At 40.6% G+C, this 14,984-nt stretch overlaps 1 protein-coding gene across 2 annotated transcripts in view; it reads left to right on the top strand.

The window, feature by feature from the left end:
• The window catches only part of ABHD12 (abhydrolase domain containing 12, lysophospholipase), a 61,330-nt gene that overhangs the window by 19,013 nt on the left and 27,333 nt on the right, over positions 1-14,984 (top strand). For both annotated transcript variants that reach the window (XM_087819148.1, XM_087819149.1), the window contains exon 2: positions 14,569-14,693. In XM_087819148.1, the coding sequence (XP_087675274.1) occupies positions 14,569-14,693 (125 nt within the window). The remainder of the gene's footprint in view (positions 1-14,568; positions 14,694-14,984) is intronic.

Consider the following 14,984-nt stretch of genomic DNA (forward strand, 5'->3'; position numbering starts at 1 on the left):
TTCTGGAGGTACACAAAAGAATGTTTTTTTATTGTACTAAGTGAAAAGGGAGCTATAACAATTTCCCAAATGAGGTAGCCTTTTAAAAATATTTTTATTATAAAATATACCTAATGAAATTTACCATTTTAACATTTTTTTAATCCTCACCTGGAATATATGTTTATTGATTTTAGAGAGAGAAGGAAGGGGGAGAGAGAGAGAGAAATACTGATTGCTTGCTGCCTGTACGTGCCCCGACCAGAGATTGAACCAGCAATGTAGGTATATGCCCTGACCAGGAATTTAACCCACAACCTTTTTGGCGTACAGGATGACGCTCCAACCACCCAGCCAGAGCACCATTTTACTATTTTTTAAGTGTACAATTTAGTGGCATTAAGTATATTCACAAGTTGTGCAATCATTACGACTACCCATCTCCAGAACTTTTTCATCTTTCCAAACTGAAACTACTTGTTCAACACTTTCTGTCTCTATGAATTTAACTACTCTAGCTACCTAATATAAGTGGAATCATAGAGTACTTGTCTTTTTGTGCATGGTTTATTTCACTTAGCATGTCTTCAAGGTTCATCCAAGTTGTAGAATGTTTGAGAATTTCCTTCCCTTTTTAAGGCTGAATAATGTGTAAGCCACAATTTGTTTATTCATTGAGATGGACTTATTAGGGATAAGGAAAATAATCACTTTCCATAACTGTACTATAGATAAAATAGAAAAGCAGTGTATTTGTTTTCTTCAGTGTATATCTTCCTACCATTTGTGAACCTATCTCTTATGTCACTGAAAATCCAGGACCTGTGCTGTCCTGATTCGGGAAGAACAAAACCTCGTATAAGATGCTAAAAAGAGGTCATTACCCCAACCCCCTTTGTAGGTTGAGGCCAGAAGTTTATCTTCTAGCCTGTAATCAGTACTGTTTCCATAAATGAAAGGGGGGGTATGGGGCTGGGAGCCCTAAGTTGGATCTGGGGTCTTCCAGAGCCAGCTTTGTTCTGAAGCCAAGTCCTTCTTAGGCACCAAAGTGGATAGAAAACAGGACCAAAGGTGCTAAAGAGGAAGGGAGGAGAGAGTGTTATTCTTGAGGAGTGGGGGTAAACTAAATTTTTACTATCTGGAAGGGAAATGAAAATATAAGGACAGAGTAGAGAATCTCTCATAAAGGTAAATTTATATGTTTAAATCCTGAGACATCTTTTTAGTGTTAAAATGTTCTCATCAGATTAACTTGTTTTAGAATTCATTGCTTGGCAAAATAAAAGCTTGGCAACACTATGTCAGTCCCCATTAGGGGGTCAGAGGGAGGGTAGAATTAGGCTGGGAGGAACCACTGCTGGAGACAGGTGAACAGGTTTAAAGACAAAGCAGTCAAAGTGATCACTACGTATTTTATAACGGGGTACTTGGTTTTTAAAACCAGACTTCTCTATGTATTTGATATTTGAGCCTGCTGCTGACTCCAGGTTGTAACTAGGCTTATAAGAGCTGGTCACAGTGAAACATGATACAGGGCTGCCACTTAGGGGCACTGGCTTGGTACAGGTTTACCACAATTAAAGGGCCGTATCACCCTTTAAGGGGACCTTTGTGTAAGGGCCCAGTCTACTGCTCTTTGGTCTCCATCCCTGAAGGATAAGAAGGCTGTTGGTTGTGCTTTTAAAGCCGCAGCCTCTTAGCCCTCATCTCTTGAATCCTGGACTCCCCAGTGTCTCAAAAATACCTTCTGGCAAGTTGGTGTTTGCTAATGATGGGAGGGAAGCAAAGCGAAGGAGGGTGGTAGAGGCAAAACAATCAAAACAAACGAAGAGAAGGAAAAGTGAAGAGTTAATAGAAGTAGGCACAGGAGAATTAAAAATAACGTTGAATATTTTATACAGATGCCATTCTCTTAAGCACTGTACATGTACTATTAAGTGCTTACAACTACTTCATGGGTTAGGTACTGTAAACCCCATTTCAGAGATAAGGAAACCAAGGCACACAGCCATCCGAGGCAGAGCTGGGCAAGATCCAGGGTCTATGCTGTAACTACTGTCCTTTCCCACCTCTGTTACAGCTGTATCTCTTACGCATCCTGACTGTTAAAAGAGGGAAATATGATTAAGTTAAAAATATTGGTCAAGTGTCATCTGAGGGAAATCAGTGAGTTAACCAGAATGTCACTTTCCTTCTCTGACCTCAGTAGTGAGTACAGTGTAATGCCAAGGGGTGGGCTTCCGAGATCACAGGCCTGCCACAGAGCCCTCCCTTGGGGTCAGTGGCCTACTATGGGCCCACCTTGTTGGCTGGTACCTCCCACCTTGTCAGAGCTTTGGAGTGGCTCTCAAGGTCTACACACCTACTGCCATGCCCTGGGGAAGCTCTCATCCTGAGAAGAGCTTCGGGTGAAGGCATCCCTGCTAGCCCCCTCTGGCTTTCTAATGTGTATTTCAAATCATGGGAACCTCAACTCATCAACAGGAGGGGCCAGACTCATTGAAGGGTGTACACGTCCAGGTCTAGTGTTATCAATTTAAGTAGGGATTTCTGCAGTGCCAATATGGGTTGATTTAATAAAATAAAGAACCCAGAAGCTCACGCTTCACCAATAGGAAAATTAAAGTGGGGGGGGCAGCTTCACTTACATCTAAAAATAGTCCTTTGTAGCTGGTTTGGCTCAGTGGTTAGAGCGTCGGCCTGTGGACTGAAGGGTCCTGGGTTCAGTTCCAGCCAAGGGCCCATACCTCTGTTGCAGGCTTGATATCACGCCTTGGTCGGGGCACATGCAGGAAGCAACCAATTGATTGTCTCTCCCATCAATGTTTCTCTCTGTCTCTCTCTCTCTCTCCTCCCCCTTCCACTCTCTGAAAAACAATGGAAAAAAGATCCTCAAGTGAGGGTAAATAAAATAAAAATAAATAAAAATAGTCCTTTGTAAAAAATTTACTTAGGCTTCTTTTAAAGAGTAAGTTTTTCCAGTGCAAAGTTGTAAAATGTCCTATTTTATCTATTTTGTAAGTGCTTTGCATGCACATGTAGCTATTTCACCCTATGGGCACATCATTACTGCTCACCAAATTTCTAGTTTAGGGCCTTGCCCAACTTAAGGGAGACATGCTCTCGTGGTCTGAAGGAAGTGACATGTAACTCTCTAGATAGAAACATTTCATAGCAGATTTGTGGTTTCCATGAAGGCCAATGTTCCTTAGTAATATCAGCGATACCGTTAGGGCCTTCTTTCCTAAAGCCATTTGTGGAGATGGCAAAATCACAAAGTGATGGCACTTCCTGACAGGTTCCTGAGTGAATAGGATTAGTGGAAGCCCCTCCTAACCTGTGCTGGACACATAACCAGAGCAAGAAATAAAGTATACCACTGGGTTTGATAGGTGTTGGTTACTATAGCATGGCATAGCCTTTTCATGTTAATACAACCTTCAGTTTTAAAAATCTCTTAGTTATATAAAAGAAATACAGGTTTTTAATATACTAAGGCATATGTCCCCACCTCCCCTTCACTGACACGAAGTTTCTTCCCCCCAGAAGACTCCTTCAAGCACATCAGTGCATAGATATGCATTCTTTGTTCTTTTTTTTTTTTTTAAATATATCTTTATTGATTTCAGAGAGAGGAAAGGAGAAGGAGAGAGAGAGATAGACACATCAATGATGAGAGAATCATTGATCGAGCCCACAACCTGGGCATGTGCCCTGACCGGGGAATTGAACCCCGGAACCCCCAATTGCCTGGATCCTAGGTCAGTGCTCAACCGCTGAGCCACGCCCAGCCGGGTGAATTCTTTGTTCTTAACTCCTTGCTGACTGGCTATTTTGAACCAGAACTAGCCCATGTGGCAGGCTGCTTTTCTGCATTTGAATATTAAATGAAAGCATCTGAATAAACTTAAATGTACTTTATTTTGTTACATTTATATTACCATACATTGAAATTAAACATACTGCTTGTCACGTCTCTGGAAATACTGACTGACAAGTTGAGAAAAAAGGCACACGTAAGAAAGAGGAAAACTAGGCAGGGCCAAAATAAGTGCCGAGCAGTGAAGTGGCTTGTACCTCCCACCTCTTATACTCTGAGCCTAAACAAAGATAACTAAGAAAATAATCTAGAGTGCTCCTTTAAAACTCTACATTGCTTTCAGACCTTAAAATTACTTAAATTAACGTAAGTACAGACACAAGTTACCTTGGGACCGGTCAGCAGCATTCGGACACAGAAACACGAGTATACTCGTGACCGGTCAGCTTAACAACTGCAAGTGTCATCCATCCAGTGTGTGGACACAGTCTCTATTAGAGGAATAGAAAAGTAGGGTGTAGCCTAGCTGGTTTGGCTCAGTGGTTAGAGCGTCAGCCCGAGGACTTAAGGGTCCCGGGTTGGATTTTGGGCAAGGGTATGTACTTTGGTTGCAGGCTCGATTCCCCGCTCCCATTGGGGCGCGTGTGGAAGGCAGCCAGTCAGTGTGTCTCCCTCACATTGATGCCTCTCTCTATCTCTCCCCCTCCTTCCACTCTCTCTGAAAAGCAATGGAAAAAATATCCTTGGGTGAGGATTAAAAAAGAAAAGAAGAGAGAAGTGTGTACTGTGATCGATCCATAGCTTCTATATATACAAATGACAATTGGTTGTTAGACAAATAATGGAAGAAAAGACCCCCAGAAAAATAACAACAAAAAATAATGCTTATAAGGATGCTTAGAAAGAAATATGCAAATTCTTTGAGAGGAAGACTTTTAAACACTCTCTAAGGGCACAAAAATAGACTTGAAAAATGTAAGGAAACGTGTGTTCTTGAATGGGAAAGGTCAACATCATAAATTGCCTAATCTCCCTAAGTTGGATTATTCATTTAACAAGATTCCATATACAAATGCCCATCTATTTCTCTTAGGATCTGCATAAATTGATTCTGAAGTTCAGTGAAAACTTGGCATACAGGCATTTTATCCATTTGGAGAAAGAAAAGTGGTGAATAGAGAGGAGTACATACTTCAGTGCTCAGATTAGGCAGTTTGGCAATAACTTTAAGTAACAAGCCAATGAGACATGACAGAAAAAAAGTACTAGAAGAAAACATGAGTGAAATTTTTTATAGTCTTGAGATGAAGAGGCCTTTCTAACTAGAACTTGGAAATTCTATTTAAAAGTTTTAAAATAAATTAGATTTCATAAATATGAAAAACATCTGCATGACATAACTAATGACAAAAGAAAGAAATTGCAAGAGCTACTTTCTGTAATAAAGAACTAGGGATTGAAAAGGAAAAAGAACAAAACTCACTGAAAAATGCGAAGGACATGCATAATTCATAGGGGAAAAAACTACCATAACCCATCAGTATGTGAAAGGGTACATCCCACACTCATAATTAGAGAAATCATATTAAAACTATACCACAGTGGCATTTCTCACCTAATTGATAGGAAGACGTCTTTTTGCCATGTTGAGGCATCTTTAACAGCCACTGTTTTGTTAGTGACGCATTCAGGGAACCAAGGGTTTGGGAGAGTGATTTTCTTGATCCAACGGTTTCCATTCTAGGATGATCCTCTGTGCACTTGCATATAAAAAATTATATATGGACATAATGATTCATGGTGGCATTGATTGCTGGAAGCAGTTACCTAAGTGTCCAGCGATAGGAGACTGGTTTAATAAACCTGTGATATATCAACCCAAAGAAATGGTATGCTGAAAAAAGGCTATGAATTAAAATGGAGAAATTGCCTGGATATATTGTTGAGAGAGAAAAATCAAGGTGTAAAACAGTTTACAACATGTAGCATGCCACCTTTTGTATGAGGAAAAAGGAAGAAGTGAGAACATGTACATGTGTTTGCATAAGGAAACTCTAGAAAGATACATAAATAGCTAATAAATGGTTATCTGGGCAAAATGGGAACAGGGCACAGGAAAACAAATTGGCAGTGGGATTGTTTTATCTTTAAACTAGGTAAACATAAGACCTTTAAAAAATTACTGGTAAACTAAAAGCAAAAATGAGCATGTAGACAGAGTATAATTTCATATTAGTTAGGGTGACACTAGCTGCTTTCCCAAGTACCCATGACCAGACACATATCTCCTGACTCACATGGCCCCACCTGCTCCCTGCTGGGCTGGAAATGTGGCCCCAACTGGGCAGCCGCTTCCCATCACCAGCCTTTCCGTGAGGAAGGTAGAGTATAAACTTGGTAGTCTGCTAGCCATCTCCACCACAGAACCTAACTTTATAAGATAGAGTCCATATGGAATAGAGCTTATAAAGACATACTACACTAGTACATTAACTCACAGTGGCTTGTTTATAATCATGTAATTTGAGGTGGTTTTTATTTTCAAATTCTTTTTGTAACATGAAAAATTTTCTACATTTATCTGTTATCAGGGAGGGCATAAAGCTATGAATACTGCAGATATGTTCCATTTTCCTGTCACAGACCATACTGCAGAGAAGATATCTCTACAGAGCCTTCCTGACATACTGGGATGATGGCATTTGCGTGGTCAGTGCTTCGGAGTGAAATTACTTGGTCAGAAAGCAGGTCTCACTGGCAGTGAGAGTGTTCACTCCTATCACTTTGCCACTATTCTTATTCTTTGCCGATAACAGGTAAAGATGGAACTTCATTGTTTAATTTGTATTTTTACATGTCACCTTAACTAATGCCACATGCTTTGATAACAGGAAATCTCAAAATAGCTCTGTAGATCTGAAGATAAATTCCTGGTATTGAGTTTTTGTTTTGTTCAAATTAAAATGGAAGGAGAATGATTTAAAGAGACATTTCAGTACAGTCTCAGGGTGGCTTACCCCATAGAGCTGATTTGGTCTGTCCTTTTTAGTTGTCCTGTGGGATTCAACAGCATAGTCTTTTCTGCCCCATTCTCAGTACAAGGAACCCCAAGGCCTAGAGATTCTCAAGTGGATGGGCCTTTTCAAAAGGCCCAGGTATTGGTGGTCTCCAGAGTGGGGTGGGTTCACCCAGGGGGTATATGAGAAACAGTCACCAGGGTATAGGAAGGAAATACTGGAACTTCTCATTGTGTTCACATTTAGAAATGAACCAACATACACATCCAGACAATTATACATGTATATTATTTAATGAGTATATTGCAGGCATGCTCTAAAATGTTACTGAGTGAATATATAATCAGAAAGGTTTGTGACTGCTGTCTGGTTTGAGCAAAACAACATGTTGCTGGTCTGGACCAGAGAGACAGCAGTTGAGGTGACTAGAGGTCAATGGATTTGAAATGTATTTTGGAGACTTGGTATGGATTGGAAGTGGCAGTAAGGGCAAGAAGCAGGTGTCAGGAATGACCCCTGGGGATCTGCCTAGAGCCTGGGGCATATGGTGTTTGCTGAAATGGAGAATCCAGAGGAGAAGCAGGTTTGGGGTAGGGAGACCGTGGAATATCAGGAATTTGGTTTTGGACAAGTTACTTTTGAGCTACCTGTGAAACTCCAAATGGAGGCTCCAAGTTGATGGCTAGACGTAGGAGCCTGCGGCCCAGTCCTTTCACGTCTTAACGTTCATCTTATCTGAGGGCCCTAAATTCAGGTAAAGAAACAAGTAGTATAGTTCAGAGTGCAGTAGGTCATGCTACAGAACCCTCACTCACTGGTGTGTTTCTTGCTCCCACAACATGTCCTACGTGGACTCTGATCATTGTGGTCCCGTAGGAAGCCAGGCCAGCGGGGACTCCATCTCATCAGCATTGGTTACTCCTGAAACATCCACCCAGAAGTGACACAGATCTTCTCCCTGCTCTTCTGTTTCCACCAGAGGTGGGGAACCTTTTTCTGCCTAGGGCCATTTGGACATTTATAACATCATTCTCAGACCATACAAAATTATCAACTTAAAAATTAGCCTGCTATAGTTGGTCAGACATTTAATTAACTCACCCCTAATGTGATGACTGGAACTGCTTCCCTTTGGTGAGGCCTTGGCAGAGCCAGACCAAATGATTTTGTGGGTCATCTTATATGGCCTGCCCCTAACTTTAAGGGGAGAAGAGTGAGGAAAAGTGCAATTCTGTCATAGGCCCAAAGAAAACCAGAGATAATTGGTGAGTGCCACTGGTGACTGCCACATAATTCTGTGGAAGAAGTGATGGGCTTGGCCATTGTAGCAGATGACAGTGGAACAGCACTGGGGTAGTGCAGCATAGAACACAGTGCCCTCCCTGCCTTTCCTTGGCTTAGGGCATGCCCTGGGGACCTTTGGCAGAAACCACTTAAGCAAAACTTCTCCAGAAAGGTCCTTTAATTTAGCTATAAGGTGTCATTGTTCTCTGAGGGCTGCAGGAGAAGTGAGCTGCCAGGGCTGGGTTGAGTCCCCTGAGGAGGCTAGCAGCCCTATGCCTGCTTGCAGCTTAGCTTCCCTTTTGATGTTGCACGTGGCATTACTGGAGTCATTTCTGAAGCATCAAACTGCTTTTAAGCACTAATGTAGTTGAAGAGTAATTGTAATTTAAGATACCAGAACAAGAAATTAGAGCTCAGCTGGATGGTTTTGCCAAGAAAAAGACCGGTGTTGGTGAGGGCTGGACAAAGCCAAGATGTGTTTGCCTTTTTCCCAGCCCTGGTGGAGGCCCTTTCAGTTCAGTTTATTGTAGCCTGTTCCAGGTGTGAGACTCTGTGCTAAGCATTTCACTTCATTGCTCATTTGCTCTGCACAATGGCCTTTTAGAAGAGACAGAGTCGGTTTGCCCAGGGAAACAGTCAGCTCAGCCCCTTGCTCTTAGGCAGGAGCCCAGGGTTGAGAGATCTGTGCTTCACACTTCCCCCACACCTAGAGGGAAGTGCACACTGGGGCCGCAGCTGCCTGAGGGGCCATATTACCAGATTGGGGCTTTGCTCCCTCCCCTAATAGAGGAATCATCTACCCCAGAAACAGTAAGGTGAAAAGCAAATCACTGTCAAATTGGAAATCAGAGGGGAAGCAGGCACCAATTCTGCACCTCCCTACTCAGCAAGGCCTGCTCCTTATGCTCACCAGTTTTCCTGTAACTCTAGCCCTTTTCCAGAGGAGTGTGTGTCCCTCATTTGTGGCACATCTGAGGAATTCTCATGGAGGGGTCATGCAGGCAGAGTTGGCACATGAAGGGCTCTCCGCCTGATGCTGGAGTGGGGCGCATGTCCCTGGCAAGGGGTGCACTGGCTGAGATCATGCCCCCAGGAAAAGTGAAGGTGACAGTTCCCGACAGTTTTAAACCCTGGGTGCCAAATCAGGCCATGGGAAAGCCACTGTCTGGAAATACTGAGTGTTTATTGATATATGGCAGTTTAAGGGGAGCCTGAGGGCTTGTGCCAGCTGCCCCACAGAGTGCCCATGGAAAGTGAAACCTTAGCAGTTTCATGCAGAGACAACCAGCAGGAGTTACTGTGGTCGCCTGACCTTGGGTGTCATTTTTCCTTTCAGTTTTGCAGATACTATTTGACTGAAAAGTTCTAGATTACACATTTAAGGTTTACTTTTCTTTTTCAACTTCAAGTGCAAGAACTACATTTATATAAACAAGCTCGTTCTCCAAAGTTTTCCTTAATAAAAATTATCTTTTGGATTTCCTTGGTTCCTAATTTTGGCTTCTGTTCTCTCAGAAAAGGACCTCTTTATCTGTTTATGTTATTGCCCTAGTTTCACGTCTCAAAGTGGGGAAAAAGAAGATAGGCTCCTTAAACTATAAATGACAGCTTTTATTTGGTGACAGGCAGTGAAAGATCTTTTTAAAAATATATCTTTTAAATTCACCCAAAGGAAATGTTTCCCTCTTTTAGCAGGAAATGTTAAAAATAAAAATGAAGAAATGATAATTCCATCCAAGCTCATCCTCATTCTTTTTCTGTATTGCCCTTTAAATTGGGGATAAGGATCTATGTTTTAAAAATCTTACTTGTTTTCTATGTTTTATTGTTGTTGTTTTTGATAGGCAATAGCAGAGAATAAAGGTGAATCTCTGCTAGTGTTGACATCCTGGATTAGGTGTTTTCCAGTCTGCAGGTGGCCAGGACAGAATATAGGATATTCGTTTCACAATACCAGTTGGTGCAGTATCATATCCAGAAGATCCAAGTGCGATTTCCTGCTTCATTAAACTTACTTGATTTGTTGAGGCCAGAAACTCCTATCCTTTGTTTATTTGCTTATGAAAGTGCTTTAAGTCTTTTTTAATTATTATTGATTTTAGAGAGAAAGGGAAGGAGGGAGGGAGGGGAAGAGAGAGAAACTGATTTATTCCACTTATTTATGCGTCATTGATTCTTGTATGTTCCTTGACTGGGCATTGAACCCACAACCTGATGTATTGCGACACTTTGACCCACTGAGCTACCCGGCCAGGGCAGCGCTTTAAGTCTTGAAATAAGAACCCTCAGGTAGTGTCCTTAAAGACTAAAGGGTTCATTTGACTATTCTAGGATGGCTTCCTTTGTCCCCAAATTCTCCATCTTTCCCAGGTTTATACAGAGACCAGCAGGAAGAAGTGCAGTGTCCTCAGCACGCTTACCAACCTGTTCCAAATGCCAGGGGTAAATAACACATGAAACTGAAGTGTGGGTGGTGGTGCATTAATGATCATGGGCATGAAGTATTGATTGAGCACAAAGCGTGGTTGGCATTGAATTTGACTGTCCAGAGATAGATGGAAAGACCGTGAAAGTGAAGTGGGTGGTGAATCCTGAGGTATATAGGGAACTGCTGGCTGGGCAGGGGAGCTGCGATCTCTAGGCCCAGTACAAATTTGATTTGCCTACACCTGTGGCACTTGCTTGTTTCCTTAACCTTCATGAGATCACAGTTATTTTCCAGCAAGAGCTCCTAGCATGTACAGAGGATGAAAGAAACAGGCTTTGGTTTGATTGTATTTTCCGCTCTGGGTTCTTTATCTGTGTACTTGTGAATATGCAGAAAGGAACCACCATATTCTCAACCATGTGTTTTGATAGGGTTTGGAACAACTAGAGAGAAGGTTGCATATTCTGTTTATAAATGCTTATTCTTCAAATTTGTACTTTGAGTTCTGTACTCTAATTTACAGGTACTTGTTCAAACTTTGAGAATTAACTTTAAAGATATATTAAACATAGCACCTGTTTGCCAGAAAAGAAATGAGGCTAGTTCTCAGCTCTAGAATTAGGGCAAAGCTTTAAAAACGTGATATTTCTTATTTATTTTGCTTACCGTTTTTGTATTACTTTGTGATAGATTCAGTTTTTAAACTAGCTGATTTTTATCTACTAATTCTTTAAATTTGTCCTGTATACTTTGGTATCAGAGAACGATAGGGTGATAGAACTGCTAATTTAAAATTAACAATTTTGAAGGCTCTAAATGTATACTTTTAAATTAATACATAGTTTAATTAAAATTAATTATACTTTTGAAAAATATGTTTTATAGATACATGTATAATGAATAAAATGCTCTTTGAGAAAACTGTATCCTGAGCTTGAGAGATACAGGTGGTTTCTTAATTAGCAGTACCTTCATTTAGCCTATCAATTTAATAAACAAATTGGCTGTTTACTGTGTTCGATATAGGGGTTGTTTTTAAAAAGATGATAAAAGTCATGATATAGAGCCTAATGGCCAGATTACACTCAAGGCCAATAAAACTAGAATTTCTGAGGCAGAGCCCAGGCATTGATATTTTGTAAACTCCTAGAAGATTTTAATACACAGCCAAGTGACTGTCAACCAGAGTAACTTTCATCCCAGTTTTGGAGACACAAGAAAAACATGTGGAACTCTGAGTTGCAGTGGGTGCCAGAGAAGTTGGTGGTGGTTATGATAATTTTTCTGTATTAATGATTACGAGATATGCCCAGCCGGCATGGCTCAGTGGTTGAGCATTGACCCATGAACCAGGAGATTGAGGTTCGATTCCCAGTCAGGGCACATGCCTGGGTTGTGGGCTCGATCCCCTGGTAGGGGGTGTGCAGGAGGCAGCCAGTCAAGGACTCGCTCTCATCATTGATGTTTCTGTCTCTCTCTCCCTCTCCCTTTCTCTCTCTGAAATTAATGTAAAAAAATGTATATATAAAATAAAAAATCTGATTTCTTTTAAATAAATGATCATGAGATGTAGTTCTTTGAACAAGGATTCACTGAGCACAAACTATAGGCATGGCATTGAGTTAGGTTCCCCAGAGACAAAGATGACAGACAAGGTCCCTGCTGGAAGGAGTTCATTGTGTTGGAAAGATGGCCAGACCCAATGATGCCACTGTTGGAAGGAAAAACTTTCTGTAAATATTTTTACATTTTTTATTCAAGAAGGATATGACAGGACTATCAACAAATAATTTGGAGCGTAAAATATACTACATTAGAATAATACTCTGGGAAGTAAAATAGAAATAAAGTTCAAGGAGAAAAAGGAGTTTTCAAAACTAAATAGTTTTCTCTTGTTCTGTGAATTTCTTAGTGTAATATTTACTTGTTTTTATCTGAAATTACTAACAACTAGCTGCCATTCCTGCATTGTCCTCAAACCCCATCCTGGGCTTCAGGGTTCCTGCTGAGTCCCAAAACACTTGATAGCTCTGAGTAACACCAGTTGCCTCTCTCAAAGTCCTGTGTCTGCTCCACTGAGCTGCGAGCACAACATAGATGCAGACGCCCTCCTCTGCTGCCCTTATTGTCCACTGCCTGAGGCAGTAACAGTCATTATTGAACTAGGTGTTCAGTAATGACTGTTGAATAAACCAGGTGAATGAATTCATGAATTACATTATCAGATGTGCATATTTGTCATCAGCTTTACTAAGGCTTTATTTATATATAGTAAAATTAACCAAAGTAAACAATTGCATAACCACAATCAAGATAAAAAATTATTACATCACCTCAAAAGTTCCCTGTGCCCCTTGCAACCTCCCACCTCTGTCCCCAGCCCCTGACAACCACTGTTCTGTTTTTCTGTCCATATAGTTTTGCCTTTTCTAGAATTTTAGATATATGTAATTGTATAGTACAGGGTCTTTTGTGTCTGTCTTATATAATTTAGCATAATGCTTTTGAGATTCATCTGTATGTTTTTAAAACCACCTTAAATTTTTTTTTTGAAACAGTCCAGAAATAAATAACTATCCCCACTAAGATTTTACTCGTTATGGTAAGTTAGAATAGTGGTTCCCAAGGCTGCTCTAGGGGGGGATCATGGGCGGTCCTCCAAATCATTTCAGAGTGTCCACAAGGGTCAAAATGATTTTCATAACACTAAGATGTTATTTGCCTTTTTTACCCTCATTCTCTCATAGAGCACTATAGAGTTTTCCAGATACTACATGATGTGTGGTGTTGTAATAAGATTGAATGCAAAAACAGATAAGAGAATCCAATCTGTCTTCTAGTGAGCTGTCTGCCTTAAAGAAATTTGTAAAAGTATTAATGCAGCTCTTCTCACTAAAAGTTTTTGTATTTTTGCCCTGGCTGGTGTGGCTTAGTTGGTTGGAGCATCGTTGCATACACTGAAAGGTCACTGGTTCGATTCCCAGTCAGGGTGCATGCAGGAGGCAATCAGTTGATGTTTTACTTTTGCATTGATGTTTCTATCCCTTTCTCTCTCTCTCTAAATTCAATAAAAGCATGTCCTCGGGTGAGGATTTTAAAAAATAATAAAAAATAAAATAGTAAAGAAGTTTTTGTATTGGAAAATATAATCACTTTTTACAGTAAATGTTAATTATATTAACATGTAATGTGGTGTTTGTATTGTTTGCTTAATAGATACTTAAAATTTTTCTTTGTTTTAACTTTTCATATGACAAGTAGTAATACTTGTAAACCATATGAACAGAAGCTTTTTGGGGTCTTCAATCTTCTAGTTGTAGAGATGCCCTTTAGTCCAGGAAGTTTTAGAATCTCTGGGCTAGAGACATTTTTGAAAGGGATCAGGAACAGTATGAGGAGGTCTTGGAGCTGGTTAGAGATTAGAAGACGATTTTGAGACCCTGGGATGACAACCTGGCCTGAGGTGCCTAGAGAAGGAGCCTATATTGGGTGGTGCCTCAGCAGATGAGGGCAGAAATGGGAGGACATGCGGTGATGGCCACAGTCTTGTTCTCAGCCCCTTCCTCCCTCCCTCCCAGGATCTGGTTTGGCAGGTTCTGTTGATATATGCACTTCCTACAAGGAGCTAATGGGTAACCCACACCTGTGGCTGGCTTGCAGGAGGGTGATCACAAGGCCCCGAAGCAGCCACTGCCTTCTGACATGAAATTGCAGCCTTGGTCTGATGTTAGGTTGGGCACTTCTTAAAGATCTGAGATCTGTTCTGTGTTCTGATCCCAGGGCAAGCATAGGAAATCATCAGTACTGTTTCTTTGGCTTTCAGGAAAAAAAATTTATATTAGTGTTCTAAGGTCAAATTTAAAAACTACCTAAAATAATTATTTTAACAAAAGTAGACAGGAAGCTAGTTTATTATTGATAGTATTCTTGTGGGAAAAGATACTTATGGATCTTGTTTAGTGATTTTGATAATGCTATTAATAAACTGTAGCAAAATTATACCTACTGCCTTTGACCTGTTCATTGCTTTTCTCTTGCAGACGAAAGGGCATGTGGTTCCAACTGAAGAAGATACTTCTCTGTGTTTTGGGATTGTATGTTGCCATTCCATTTCTCATAAAACTATGTCCTGGGATACAGGCCAAACTGATTTTCTTAAATTTTGGTAAGTGCCTTGTGTCTGTGTTTTCTTTTAACTTTAGTAAGGGTTCATTTTCATGAAGGTTTATATACAGGTGGGGCAAAAGTAGGTTTACAGTTGTTCATATGGAAAATAATACAGTAATTAATACAAAAATAAACTGTTTCACATATAACTATCAACCTACTTTTGCTGCACCCTATATTTATATATATACCACCCAGATCAAGAGATAGAACATTTCCGTTACCCAGAAAGTTCCCTTGTGTCCCTTCCCAGTTAAATGCTATAAGGATGGCGTTGCTCTGCAGGGCT

Source organism: Miniopterus natalensis, chromosome 7 (assembly GCF_054644295.1).
Source record: "Miniopterus natalensis isolate mMinNat1 chromosome 7, mMinNat1.hap1, whole genome shotgun sequence".
Classification (NCBI taxonomy): domain Eukaryota; kingdom Metazoa; phylum Chordata; class Mammalia; order Chiroptera; family Miniopteridae; genus Miniopterus; species Miniopterus natalensis.